The following is a 12,461-nucleotide window of genomic DNA, read 5'->3' as shown; positions in this document are numbered from 1 at the left end:
ATCTTGATTCCAAGATCTCGTGAAGCATGTGGTCATGCTCGCCTTCAAATTGTACCGCAAAAAGCAACAAGGTGGCCTACGCAGCACGTTTCGTCGATGAAACATTCACAAAGCAACTTTCGGTCATCGCGACAGATGTGGTGTTTTTGCTCGTGTCTTGCAAACAATTGCGACGTTCGCAGATGACTTTCCCACCGTTTCGCAAGATCATCTTTCACTCCTTCACTGCTGCGGCTACCTTCTCAACACCTCTCACGTCACAAGATACGAGTCAGCCGATGTGGAGTTCGCTGCGCGCGCGACCGGGGCGGCAAGATCCATTGCATTGGCGCACGTGCCCAGCTCTACGATAGAAAGCGGTCCAAGATTGTCGCCGCATCCGCTTCAGCCTCCTCGCTCTGCGCCTGTTGCTGAAGAAAGAGCGACAAAAGGTCGTCTGGCAGCGTTGTCACCGACGCCTCCTCAATGCCTGCTGCTTCCGTGCCCTTCGCGACCCTCACTCTCTCAATCGCCCCACGCAGCGCCTCAACGAATGCTGACGTCCCTTTCGCAGAGTCTACGGTCGCAATTGCCTTGCATATCCGCTCACATGCGGTCAGCAGTGCGTGATGTGTTGGGGGTGACCCCGCTACAGCCAGCGGCGATTGTGCGTCCCCCTGAAGATGCTGCCCGACGGCACCACACGTCCAGAGAGCATAGCTGCTGGGCAGGTTGCGACACATGACGGGCGAGCAGCGAAGGACGCCGATGCTCGCTGCCTGCTCACACACGTCAGCAACTTGAAGCAAACTTGTGAAGGCTGCGTCAGCGAAGAAACCGAGCGTAGGCGTGGTGTCCTCGTCCTCGCCTCGCAGACCGGCCTGGAAGCACGAATTGACGCACGAGAGTATCTGACCGTGGTAGACCATCTCGGCGTTGAGGCTGCGGAGGAGCTTCTGGAGCTGATACCCGTAAGGTCGAGCATCTCTACCCAGGCGCCAGTTGATCGGAAGCTCTGCGGGTGCGCGTGCGCAACTTGATGTCAGCTTGAAACGCTGTGCTAGGTCGACGACTTCGCTCCTCCGCTACTCACGCTGTCGAAAGCGAACGGGCTCTGGCAGCTGCGCGGAGGAGGAAGAGTCAGATCAAGCGCCCTCAGTGACCTGTGCTGTCACGCCCGCTCACCTCGCGCCACCACTGCTGCAATTCCTCCAACGCCCTCAGAGCCGGCTGCGCGGGAACGCCATGATTCTGTGATGGTAGCGAGACAAAAGTCGGCGCTATGCTGCGCGAAATGTCACACACTCGACGTAAGGCTGCCACAGCCAGGGCTTCATAGACGGGCTCGATCTCCCCTTCTGGTGAGATGCTCGAGGGAGGGCCCCCACTTTCGTCTTCGATGAAGCCGCCGTCGTACGTCGGCCGCCTTGTCAGGTCAAAGGAAACGTCGTGATTGTCTGCGTGAAACAAAGGTGCGCGACCTTTCGCGAGCGTGCGGCATCCATCCCACGCGTACAGCGAGCTGCGAGGGCGAGGCAAGGACAGCCGTCAGTCAGCTGCCAATCCTCCGCACCCTACTCGCGCACTCACGCAAAGGTCCTCGCTCGTTGCAAAGCCTCAGCATCGGTGAGCAGCTTCTCGCCGCGTCCACTGCGCCAGCGCGGTCCGTCTGGAGGCGCTCGAGGCTCCAACTTGGGCGCTCGATTAAGTTTGGTCTTGAAGACGAGCGAGGCCAAGAACTCGTCGGTGAGTGGTTTCCGCTCAAAGAGACCTTCATGGTCGTCTTCGGGCTCCCCGTCCTCCATGGCCAGCCATGACTAGCGGCGAGCGCGCATGAGGGCGTGAGTAGGCGAATTCACAGCCCTGCTCGTCTCAGACTCACCAGGATGTAACAGCTATTGACGAGATCGAGACACTCGCTATCGCTGAGCTCAGTCCAGGGCTGCTCCTTCAAGCGCTGGAGGAAGCGCTTCAGCAGGCGGTCTTGCAAGTCGAACTTGTCCACGCCGAGAGCGGCTGCTTCTTCCTCCATCATGGCCTGCGAGCGCGCGGCGTCAGTCATGCTTTTCATTCTCGCCGTCTCGCACCGCACTCACCGCGCCAGCAGCCGCTACAGCCAGGATCAGCAACTCGCTGACAGGCTCCACGCTCGACTGTAGGCCGTTCCACTGCGCAAAGAAGGATCGATAGCGCGCCGTGTAGCGATCACCTCGCACCCAGCCATTGAGCGCGCGTGACCACCGAAAGTAAGCAGCGCAGCATGTATCGAGCGTGCGTCGGTCGAGGCCGGGTATTCTGAATAGGCCTGCTGAGCTGCAGAAGCCAACGTGAGGAGGTGGCATCGAAGAGGAGGCCGGCACAGACCAGGCCATTGGGGAGGAGTGAGTTGCGCCCATTATAGAGGTCTCGCGCCGTGGTGACAAGACTTCGATGGACGCTGATGAGTTGGAGTACGCGGCGATCGAGGCAATGTCACTCGGCGGCGGCGGCGGCGGGTTTCCCTGAAGCTGCCGCAGCCTCTTCCCTTTCGCGTCCTTCGCCGGCTTTGTGGTCACGGTGCACGGCAGATTGTGGTCGAGACAGTTGGTGCAGGATACTTCGCCGACGTCACCCAATGCTTCGGTCCTAGGAGTGAATGCGCGATCAGTACGATGGCTCCTCTGCCTTCGCCTCCACGCGCGCAAACGCTCACTTTGCTCGCAGATCGCACTTGACCTTGCGATAATGGCAGGCGTCGCAGCTTGCTCGGCGCCGCTCCGGTCTCCGAGAAAGGTGCGAAGCCAGCCGGGCGTCCATGGACTGAATCGAAGAAGATGAGGCGTTCATCATTGTCGTCGCAAGATGAGCAACATTCAACGACGTCGGGACGCACCGCACAGGGCAAGTCTAATTGCGTTTCGACGCTGTCCCTGCATGCATGCATCTCGGCGCCGATTCGGAGGTGAACCAGAGTTGCGACGCCGGCGGCATGGGCAGGCGGCGCGTATCGCCGGCGACTTGAACAACGCCAGGGCGAGCCATCGCCGAATCGTCACCGAGGGCTGTGCGTGTGCGACGATGACGCTGATCGTCGTCAAGGCGGGTGCGAAGGCATATAAAAACGAGGAGGAGAGTGAGAGATTCCAGAAGAATAGCACACCTCAATCTCACGCCAGACTTTCAACCTGCTCGCCTCATTCACACGTACCTCTCTCTCAAGACACCTCTGTCACACGCAATGGCACCCGCGAGCATCGTCATCGACATCGTCTTCATCCCAGTCTATGCGCTGCTCTCGATAGGGTCCGTCGTCAATGCATGCAAGCATCGCCGCTCTGGCGGCTTCATTCAGCTACTCCTATTTGCACTTTTCCGCTTCGCCGGCACCATCCTACTCGTCTATGCCTACTACAGCAAGACGACGGACAAGAATGTGTACATTGCAGGCGGTCTCTTCACTGGTCTGGGTTATTCATTCCTGCTTGTCAGTACGTCGCACCAATACATCATCAAGCCGCACGTCTTCTCACAACTCGCCCATCACGCTCACGCCCTCGCAGACTGCCGTGCTTTCGCAGTTCCAACGTGCATCCTCCCAAAGCGGTGGCGGATCAGTGAAAGGCCGGGCAAGGCGACCGGTGAACCTCCTCCGAACCATCGCGACTGTCTCTCTCATCCTGCTCATCGTTGGCTACAGCAGCTATGACGGCTTTGCGCCGTCCGCAGACGGGTCAAGCCAGCCACTGCCCTCCACCGCCAAGGTTGGCAGCATCCTCTTCGTCGTCACGACGGTAGGAGAGGCAGCGCTACTGCTATACTCGTTCCTCAATGCTAGCTCGGAGCTCAATAATGGCGGAGATCACGAGGCGCGCTTGATCGTCAAGCTTCTTTTGGCCGCCCAGCCTTTCCTGCTAGTGCGTATCGTCTACTCCACGTACTTGGTCGTATCAGACCATCCCTTCTCTGGCAACGTAAGTGCCCTGGAACCGACCGACAGCAGATTCTGTGACAGGACACTTACTCGCCAAACCCACTCGCCCCACAGCCGTACGCCCGTCTCGTGTGCATCAACATCACAGAATGCATCGCTTCGGCCATCTTGATGGCACTCGGCTTCATCCTCTCGCGCGACATGTCGTCGAGCGACAAGGAGCAAGGCGAAGGCAAACGAGACATCGAGGAGCCGCCTCGCAGCGCCGTTGGGGAGCAGCCGGCAGCGGCTGACTCGTATCCACCCTCCTACAGAGCTCACCAGCCTTCGACGTGGAAGGAGAACAAGGCATGAGCACGTCCGAAACGAGAAGAGTGGCAGTCGGCCATCGAGCGGCTATCATGTAAATAGCGAGGGGTGGTAGAAGCTCGCGTGTTTCACAGAAGACACGAGGAGAATGCGATAGACAATCACGACCTCTCTACTGGCCCGCCGCCCTGACTGGCGTCGTTGACGCTCATTTTGGCTATCTCGACATCTAGCTCCTCGAGGTTGCGCCGCAGTGCAGCTGCGTCATTGAGCTTGCGTTCCTTTTGCGCTCGTTCGAGAAAGTGGGCGATTTGAGAGCGCTGCTCTTGCAGGACCGCGAGGTGAGGGGATGCCGAGGGTAATGATGCCGAGGCACCGCGCTTGTGCGCAGAGCCGTTGGGCTTGGAGGACTCAAGCTTGGGGAGCGATTGGAGTGGAAACATCTGCGTGCGATCGCGGCAAGGTCAGGATGGTGCCTACTGCGCTGTGCTTCAGTCGCCTCACATTAGCTTGCAGAAAAGCCCCCGCCCTCAGCCAGACATTTTCTTTCAATCTCTTGAGTCCAACATCGCTGCCGTAGGGCAGGTCGCGAATCTTTTTTGCCAGAGCATCGTACTTGGCAAAGTTTGCCAGCAGCGTCTTCCTTGCCCGCGCTGCGTCACGTTGCAGTTGCAGCTGGACCTTTGCATGATTGCCAGCTTGCGCCGCAGACGGTGCCTCGTCGACAATGGTTGAGGCGACGTCGCCGTTGGACTTTTGCATGCCCATAACCAGCTCTTGAAAGGCAGGCAGTGTCGTCTCGATCTCACGTTGAAGTACAGTCAGCTCGTCATAGAGGCGGACGTAGAGAGGTGGAGCCGCCTGCAGCCTTGTGTCAGCGCCGAGCAGTCACGCGGGACTAGCACCTCATTTTGCTCACCTCCTCATCCATGTACTGTCCTCGCAGCACAACTTGCCGACAGTCTCGACAGAGACGAAAACCTTCGGTCGTCGCTGCGCCCTCACCTTGCTGCTTGCTACGCTGCTGTTGCTTGAGCAGGAATGCTTCGAAGCTCTCCTCGTTGCCGGGCGCCTCAAGCTCCTTGATTGTGAGGTTCGCTCCTCCTGCATCGGCTGAGACTGTGGCCGCCGAAGCTGCCGCTGCCTCGTCTAGCACAACGATCCCAGAGCACTTTCCTCCAAAGACGGTAGCGTGCCGCCTATCTCCTTCATCTTTCTCATCTCCTGGAGCATGGCCACCTGCCGTCGCCCCAGCTAGCTCCGGACTCGCGCACACAACCCTGCCGCAAGCTCTGCAATGATGCTTCCTCCTGCCGACTCCAACGACCCTTCCCCTCGCTCCTGTACCTCCAAAGCTGCCCGAGCAGATGGGACATGCGTGCACTTGTTCGTCTGGCTGCCAGGGCACGAGAGCCTGCTCTGCCGCTCGAAGCGCCGAAGATTGCCGCAGAGTGGAGAGAAAGCGCGAGTGAGGTGCCAAGGTAGTGAAGAAGGGACTGGAGAAGAGGGAAGATGAGCTCGATGAAGAAGGGAGGGAGAGCGGTTCTTCTGATGGTGCTGCTGGTACTGATGCCGCGCCTCTCGCAAAGTCGGGGTAGTGTATGGCGAGGAGCTTGAAAGCGACCGATCGAGGAGAGAAAGTCAGAACAGAATCGATTATGATGAATCTTCTTCCTCGCGCGAGGCACGCACCTTTTCAACACGCCTTCGTATTCTCTCCTCGGTGCGATTGGCATCTTGGTCATCTCTACCATCCTGCGATGTCAGCTCTGCCACACCTTGCTTCTTCGTCTTGGATTTCCTACTCTGCGCATCTCTGGCTTTCGCCTTGGCTTCAACAAAGTCCATGAGCTGACTACGGGATACGCCTCGAGGTTGAAAGGTATGGCGAGGTGGCTGAAATTGGGTATATGCTGGCGTGCGTAGCTGAGATGATGAGGCTGGAGCTGGAGAGGGCGGTGCTGGTGATTGCGTGCGAGGTGACGCAGCATTGGAGCTGGTACTGGCTGCGCTGCTGGCGACTGCGCTGTTGTTGTCGCTGCCACCTCGACGTGGTTGTTCGCGCATTCTCAGTGCTTGTGAGGTCGATATGGCCTTGGTCGCGGGACGAAGCGACGAGTACGTGCCATTCGGAGGTGGCGATGCTATTCGACGAGGTAGATCAGATGACTGCCCTTCGCTTGTGGCCTTGAGAGGGGTTGGTGATGGTGGCCGTGATGTTGCAGCCTCGACGATTGGCTGAGCATGCTGGATGGGCGCAGGCGGGCGCGGCTGAGGATGCTGCTCCGTCTTTGTATGCAGTCTTCGAAGTGGCGGCGCTTCCGGCAGCTCGTTGCGTAGAGGCGAAGGTTCAATGACGGCTGCGCTGGGGCGCGCAAAAGACGATGGTGATGCGTTGGTAGATATGGTAGATCGGGCAAGAGGCCTGGATGACGATGAGGGCGATGGTGGACGTGGTGCTGACGGAGGTGGAGTCGTCGATGCTGTGGATCTCTGGCTATTGGTGCGGCGGTGAGACTGGTATGGAGTGTAAGAAAGGGGCCGTCGTGATGTTGGCGATGGCAATGCAGCATAGTCGTCTTGGCCCGATGCCATGTTATCGCACTGAGCTGCGTGGGATCGATGGAAACGAGGCCAAAAGGCAGCAGCAGCGCAGCACACGAGTGATGCACGGACGGACGGACGGAAGAGGGTCACAGTCGAGTCGATTTGAGTGGAGATCAACGAGACTGGCCCCCCGACTGAGCCGTCAGTCTCGCAACTCTTTGCCTCCTGACTACATCCTCACCCAACACAACGCCTAGCCATGGGAGCACTCCTCTCCATCCCATTCCTATCGGGCTCACTGCTCTCAGGCCTGGCGACGTCATGCTTGGGAGGGCTGGCCTTCTTTTGCACCTCGACGGCTGCCTCTGCCTTCTTCAAGTCGTGCAACTGCCAATCGTCGATTGCCACTCGCGTAGGTTTCGCCCTCATCTTCTGCCTCGACGCAGCATTAGCATGGCTCAGCTTAAATCGCTACATCATGGACAAGCTACAGTCGCTCACTTGGGGTTGGCTCAAGATGGACTGCGAGACCGATTCGAAGAGATGCTATGGTGTACTCGCCGTTCATCGAATCACTTTTGCACTCGCCCTCTTTCACCTCATCCTCGCAGCCTTGCTCGCTGGTGTACGCGACACAAAAACGCCAAGAGCTAGCATCCAAAATGGCTGGTGGGGCCCTAAACTCCTCGCCTGGCTGCTCCTCGTCGTCCTCTGCTTCTTTATCCCAAATGCCTTTTTTGCATTCTGGGCAAACTATCCAGCCTTGCTCCTCGCATCCATCTTCATCCTCGTCGGACTCGTCCTCCTCGTCGACTTTGCTCACTCTTGGAGCGAGACGTGCCTCGATAGATGGGAGGAGACCGACTCCAACTTTTGGAAGCTCACCCTCATTGGCAGCACCGCAGCTGGTTACCTCGCCGTCGTCGTAGCTACCACGCTTCTCTACATCTTCTTCACCGGCAGCGGCTGTGGCCTCAATGCCTCGCTCATCACCGTCAACTTGTTCTTCGTCATCGGCCTCACCGCCCTTTGCATCTCACCGGCGGTACAGGAAGCCAATCCTCGTTCTGGCTTGGCTCAGGCTAGCATGGTGGCCGCCTATTGCACTTACCTCGTCGCCTCAGCCCTCATGAACAGGGACGACGAGCAATGCAATCCCATCACCCGTGGACGAGGTGGAGGGCCAGCAAAGACGACGACCGTTGTACTCGGAGCCCTCTTTACTTTCCTTGCCATTGCCTATTCCACTAGCAGAGCAGCCACGCAATCGGGAAAGCTCGTTGGAAAGGGAGCCGGCAGGAAGACGGGTCCCATTGCTCTGGGCGATGTTGGCTCAGGGGCAGACGCCGAAGCTCAGACATCAGCCACGTCAGGCATCACAACGCAGCAGCCTACGCGCAAAGACTCGCTGCGCATACAAGCCCTAATGGCAGCCGTAGAGGCCGGAGCAATCCCCGCATCTGCCCTCGACGACGAAGATGATGATGATGACGACGATGACGCAGCAGCAGCCGCACCTCAAGATGACGAGCGCAACGGAACCGCCTACAACTACTCGCTCTTCCACATCGTATTCCTTCTCGCTGCATGCTATACTGCCATGCTCCTCACAGACTGGCGTTTCGTCCGCCTTGAGGACGCGCATATCCCAGACGATGATGGCGGGGCAGGCGCGCCCGTCGTCTTCATCGGCAGGAGCGCTACAGCAATGTGGATGAGGATCGTCTCCAGCTGGCTCTGTGTCGCCATCTACGCTTGGAGCTTAGTTGCGCCAGTTGTCATGCCGGATCGATTCGGTCTCGATTAGCGGATGCAACTGACCACTGGTATCATAGCATTTCATTGTAAATGGTCATCTCCTTCTCAGCATGCTCACCAACGTAGCGAGTCCGCATCCCCGTCTAGTCTGTCGAAGGCTGTACGCCTCTTCTCTGGCGTGCCCCCGCTGCCATCGACCTGGCCTTGTGGCATCCGTGCTGCCTCTTTCGCCGGGACAGTCTTCTCCTTGTGCTCGCTATGCGTGTCGATTGACACTTGTTGAGCTGCCCCATCCTGACCATCCCCACCCCCGATCCCATTCCCATCGCCCTCGTCCTCTTGGATCACGCCTCCCATACTACGCAGCACCCCCCACGTCCGCTCACTCTTTTCGAGACTATCCGCCAAAGCCAAGCTGCGCTCTACTGAACCGCGACATCTCGCCGTACCTCGTCGGCGCAGGCTCCGCATCAGAGACGTGGACAGGCATCGTAGAGGCCAATGTGGAGGAACCAGTGGTAAGACGACGGACAAGGCGTCGAGTGAGCCAGTCGCGTGGGACGAAGAAAGATGCGATACGGCATGCTGGCGGTAGGTGGGCGCTGCGACCGCGGCTTTACCAACCTCGTCCGCATCGTTGTCGTCGCCATCGTCAAGGTAGAGGGAAAGGAGTGTGCGCAGCAGCTCATCTCTCGCGTCGCCCCAGGCGCGCCCGGCCTTCCTCGCTTTCCTCGTATTTGCAGTCTCGATGGCGCGATGCAGCATTTGAGCGTACGGTTTGAGGACCGCCTCTTCAGCTTGGCTCCCTGTTTGCCCCGCAGCGCCGTCCCATGCATCCGCGACGCAATCGGCCGCCCACGGCCCCATGACCAAAGTACCTGCCTGGATGCAGTAGGCCTCTGCAGAATTCGCATCACGCAGCACCATGGCTAGCGTACGTAGCGCCTCGCGATGCCTGCCAAGCCCACCGAGGACGACTGTACGCTCAAAGGCCAGAAGGTCGCCTTCGACAGCTGAGATCCTCTCGAGGAGAAAGCTAGCCCTTTCAGAGGCTTCTGGCGTCGCTGAAGCCATATCCGCCTGAAGGAGGAACATGAGTTTAAATCTCTCTAGCAAGAGAGCCTGAGGAGGCGCCTCTTGTCTGCGTAAAGCCAAGTGTGCGGCAAAAGACTCAGCGTAGCCTCCCTCCCGATAGTCGCTCATGGCCGAGGCGTAGAAGCGATTAGCTTCTCCATGCCCCTTCAATGCCGAGAGGATTCGGCTGAGCAACGAGTCAACGAGGGCTGCGCGATGCGACGCAACGTCCCTTTCTGCCTCCGCGTCACCACTTGGCGCGGCGTGCACCACCATGTGCTCCACAAAGCGGTCCGCAGCGTCGTGCGCTCCAGCAGCATGCAGCTCGGCGATGATCTTGCTCACATCCTCAGGGCGGCTACGCGGACCAGCAGGTACGGCGCTATCGTCAGTCTCACTGCCGGCTCGGCCTCGGCCTCGAGCAGCGACCTTTCGCCCTCCAAGCCCCGCTAGGAGCTTGACGGCAGCTTGTGAATCGAATCTAACCAGCCAAAGAGCGTAATGGTGCTGCGTTGCCTCGTCGCAGCGCTGTAGTGCATCGACGATGTCCGGTATACCGCGGAGACTGCTTTGCTGCTGGGGCTGCTCCTCGACAAGCTTTGCCCATACCTCGACTGCCTTGCCCCACTGTTGCCTGCTGAAGTAGAGCTCCCCCAGGGCGGCAGCAACCCCATCCAGCTGCTCGACATTCTCATTACTCGCGAGAATGGCGTCAACATCGGCGGCACTTTCCGGCTTGAGTAGGATTTCACAGAGTCGTTGTCCGTCGCCCTGTCGAATGTAGAGCTTAGCAAGGGCCGTGTCTGTCATGCAGCGCATTGAGTCTGAGCCCGACGTGTTCGCAACGGAAGAGAGGGCGCTCTCGATCATCGCGTAGGCTCGAGCGAGGAGCCGTTGTCGCAATGTTCGCAGGTGCTTGTCTGTGTAAGCATCGAGGTGCGGACCGTACAACCAGGCGATATTGGCGTCGATTGCCTCCTCAATGGGCTGCCTCGGTGCCGTTGCCAATTGAGCGAGGGCTGGAAAGATGGGGATCGATTCGCTCGCCTGACCAGCGTCCCAGAGGTCAGGGAAGAGGCGCAACAGCAGGCGCACGTCCAGCGAAGAGCGACGAAAGGTCTGCTGAGCAGCATAGAAGTCGAGCATGGAGATGTAGCGCATTGTGAGGAGGCTGTAGAGGGCTTTGAGTACCATGCTGTCCACGCTGCCCGTCTTGTCCCACACCTCGTCGGCCAAGCGGTGCAGAGCAGACCACTGTCCTCGAGCCAGAAAGCGCAGAGCCTCGCCCAGCTCAACAGGTTCTGTCAAGCATTGTACGGCATTTCTGCACGACATGATGACGGTGGCGGTACGCCGAGAGGAAGAGAGGATAGCTGAGCGCCATGAAGGATGACGAAGAGCTGCAGGAAAGTCTGCAGGAGTCGATCCTGTATCAGCAGCATCGATGAGGGTTGGCTTGGCCTGCACCTCTGTGTGAGGCTCAGCAATATCAAGAGTCGAAGCACCCGAGGAGAGCAGTCTGGGCTCGAGAGCGTCTGGCAGCTGTATCGTCTGCACGCACTGCATGCTTTCTAGGTCGTGCACCTCGATGGCATCGTTGCGCAACAGTGAGATGAGTTGACCTTGGGCATCGTCAATGTAGAGGGCGCGTGGGTGGCTCTGCCATTCGATGAGCTTTGGCGATGGTTCGCCGTCTGACTTTACAAAGACGCCGAGGGATTGATCCTCCGAGTGGCTGGTGATGAGGAATTCGCATTCGGCTGGAGCGTTGAGTGAAGGGGCAGAAAGGGAGAGGATGGAGGGTCGAGTCGATGCTGAAGGAGATTCTGTCGAGTGGCTGATTGGGAGGCCGAGAGGCATGACTTGTGACGAGGTCAGATTCACGAGGCTGTACTCGCTTGTGCTAGCTGTACATAGGACGTCGCCATTGCGCCTAGCGAGGACAACTCCGGATGGTAGAGGGACCTCCTTGATTGTGATGAAGCGGCCCATGCCCACCTTGGCTAGGACAGCTTGGCGGCGCTTGATGATGCACAGGCTGACGAATCCTTCGGCGTCGACGCCATCAGTTTCTGCGTCATCGAGGACTACGGTACTGACACCACGAGTGATTGGAAGTAGCCGAGGGGGCAAAGGGTCGAGGTTGGGAAGATGGAGGAAGGAGAGACTTCTGTAAAGGCGAGCAGGGACAGGTCATCAACGGTTCGTCCTGTGAAATGCCAAGCGTGACCGGTCCGTCTTCTCTCGGGGACACTTACGATTCGCAGAGAACAGCGGCCAGTCCGATGCGATGGAGAATGAGAATTTTCTCAATTGGCTTACCCGACGACGAGATGGTCTTGGAGCCTACCAGCTGAAACTGATCAGGCTGTGAAGGAAGCATGAGATGTCAGGCTTGAGCTGATTAGCGCACCCTCAGGCTTTGCTCACCTCTGTTGACGACCCCTCGTCGGTGAGACGATAGTGGTGAATGACTCCATCTGATGTCCCGGCATAGAGATTACGAGCTGCGATGGCATACAGGGACGTCAGTCATCGTAGAAGCTGGGGGTACTGCATCGCGTGCTGCATCGCGTGCTCACCATGTCCTTCTGCGCAACGGAGGGAAAGAGCGATTGCTGCTGGTGAGTTGGGCTGACTGTGCTGCTGATGATGTTGCGGAATGGCAGGGTGAAGTAGAGGCTGCAAAGCGTAGTCTCGATGACGAGGCGAGGCCATAGCGGCCAAGGTGGGCAAGACAAAGGCGAGAAGAGCAAGACGAAGGGTCGAGGCAACCGCCGCATCTCGCAAGGAGGGCGGACAGACGCGGCAGCCGGAGCAATCGACTCGACTCGACCCTCGACTTGATGGCTCGTGCGTCGGCAGATGGGCAGTCGATAGCGGC

The 12,461-nt window shown here is 58.7% G+C and overlaps 5 protein-coding genes across 5 annotated transcripts; 2 read left to right on the top strand and 3 right to left on the bottom strand.

Annotated features, from left to right (window-relative positions):
- Positions 1–285: 285 nt before the first annotated feature.
- BDZ90DRAFT_282417 (hypothetical protein) lies at positions 286–2,826 on the bottom strand. The gene is made up of 7 exons (XM_025509459.1): positions 2,672–2,826; positions 2,076–2,604; positions 1,862–2,017; positions 1,570–1,796; positions 1,165–1,501; positions 1,073–1,100; positions 286–994 (listed from the first exon to the last, which is right to left on the bottom strand). Exons 1-7 carry the CDS (start codon positions 2,806–2,808, stop codon positions 345–347), a joined length of 2,064 nt encoding a protein of 687 aa, XP_025359100.1. The 5' UTR covers positions 2,809–2,826; the 3' UTR covers positions 286–344.
- Positions 2,827–2,992: 166 nt separating this feature from the next.
- Positions 2,993–4,632, top strand: BDZ90DRAFT_235031 (hypothetical protein). The gene is made up of 3 exons (XM_025507239.1): positions 2,993–3,442; positions 3,519–3,929; positions 4,004–4,632. Exons 1-3 carry the CDS (start codon positions 3,197–3,199, stop codon positions 4,241–4,243), a joined length of 897 nt encoding a protein of 298 aa, XP_025359099.1. The 5' UTR covers positions 2,993–3,196; the 3' UTR covers positions 4,244–4,632.
- BDZ90DRAFT_235030 (hypothetical protein) lies at positions 4,273–6,833 on the bottom strand. Its single transcript, XM_025507238.1, has 3 exons — positions 5,891–6,833; positions 5,118–5,810; positions 4,273–5,059 (listed from the first exon to the last, which is right to left on the bottom strand). Exons 1-3 carry the CDS (start codon positions 6,791–6,793, stop codon positions 4,610–4,612), a joined length of 2,046 nt encoding a protein of 681 aa, XP_025359098.1. The 5' UTR covers positions 6,794–6,833; the 3' UTR covers positions 4,273–4,609.
- Positions 6,834–6,890: 57 nt separating this feature from the next.
- Positions 6,891–8,584, top strand: BDZ90DRAFT_125594 (TMS membrane protein/tumor differentially expressed protein). Its single transcript, XM_025503326.1, has one exon. It carries the CDS (start codon positions 7,005–7,007, stop codon positions 8,550–8,552), a length of 1,548 nt encoding a protein of 515 aa, XP_025359097.1. The 5' UTR covers positions 6,891–7,004; the 3' UTR covers positions 8,553–8,584.
- Positions 8,554–12,348, bottom strand: BDZ90DRAFT_282413 (hypothetical protein). Its single transcript, XM_025509458.1, has 4 exons — positions 12,160–12,348; positions 12,008–12,084; positions 11,836–11,945; positions 8,554–11,747 (listed from the first exon to the last, which is right to left on the bottom strand). The coding sequence occupies exons 1-4, from the start codon at positions 12,293–12,295 to the stop codon at positions 8,618–8,620; spliced, it is 3,453 nt and encodes a 1,150-aa protein (XP_025359096.1). The 5' UTR covers positions 12,296–12,348; the 3' UTR covers positions 8,554–8,617.
- Between the last annotated feature and the right edge of the window lie 113 nt (positions 12,349–12,461).

The sequence above is a fragment of the Jaminaea rosea genome (assembly GCF_003144245.1).
Source record: "Jaminaea rosea strain MCA 5214 unplaced genomic scaffold BDZ90scaffold_20, whole genome shotgun sequence".
Classification (NCBI taxonomy): Eukaryota; Fungi; Basidiomycota; class Exobasidiomycetes; order Microstromatales; genus Jaminaea; species Jaminaea rosea.
Note: the sequence above shows the minus strand (reverse complement) of the source record. Positions and strands in the feature narration are given on the sequence as shown.

Bases quoted from the DNA above. Each gene is read 5' to 3' on its own strand.
- BDZ90DRAFT_235030 (XM_025507238.1), bottom strand. From the start codon at position 6,793: ATGGCATCGGGCCAAGACGACTATGCTGCATTGCCATCGCCAACATCA. The intron at 5,811-5,890 runs GTGCGTGCCTCG...GTCGCTTTCAAG, and splicing joins TACGAAGGCGTGTTGAAAAG to CTCCTCGCCATACACTACCC. The intron at 5,060-5,117 runs GTGAGCAAAATG...ACAAGGCTGCAG, and splicing joins GACAGTACATGGATGAGGAG to GCGGCTCCACCTCTCTACGT.
- BDZ90DRAFT_282413 (XM_025509458.1), bottom strand. From the start codon at position 12,295: ATGGCCTCGCCTCGTCATCGAGACTACGCTTTGCAGCCTCTACTTCAC. The intron at 12,085-12,159 runs GTGAGCACGCGA...ATGCCATCGCAG, and splicing joins CCGTTGCGCAGAAGGACATG to CTCGTAATCTCTATGCCGGG. The intron at 11,946-12,007 runs GTGAGCAAAGCC...CTTCCTTCACAG, and splicing joins ACGAGGGGTCGTCAACAGAG to CCTGATCAGTTTCAGCTGGT.
- BDZ90DRAFT_282417 (XM_025509459.1), bottom strand. From the start codon at position 2,808: ATGATGAACGCCTCATCTTCTTCGATTCAGTCCATGGACGCCCGGCTG. The intron at 1,797-1,861 runs GTGAGTCTGAGA...GCTCGCCGCTAG, and splicing joins TCAATAGCTGTTACATCCTG to TCATGGCTGGCCATGGAGGA. The intron at 1,101-1,164 runs GTGAGCGGGCGT...TCCTCCGCGCAG, and splicing joins TGCAGCAGTGGTGGCGCGAG to CTGCCAGAGCCCGTTCGCTT.
- BDZ90DRAFT_235031 (XM_025507239.1), top strand. From the start codon at position 3,197: ATGGCACCCGCGAGCATCGTCATCGACATCGTCTTCATCCCAGTCTAT. The intron at 3,443-3,518 runs GTCAGTACGTCG...ACGCCCTCGCAG, and splicing joins TGGGTTATTCATTCCTGCTT to ACTGCCGTGCTTTCGCAGTT. The intron at 3,930-4,003 runs GTAAGTGCCCTG...CTCGCCCCACAG, and splicing joins ACCATCCCTTCTCTGGCAAC to CCGTACGCCCGTCTCGTGTG.
- BDZ90DRAFT_125594 (XM_025503326.1), top strand. From the start codon at position 7,005: ATGGGAGCACTCCTCTCCATCCCATTCCTATCGGGCTCACTGCTCTCA.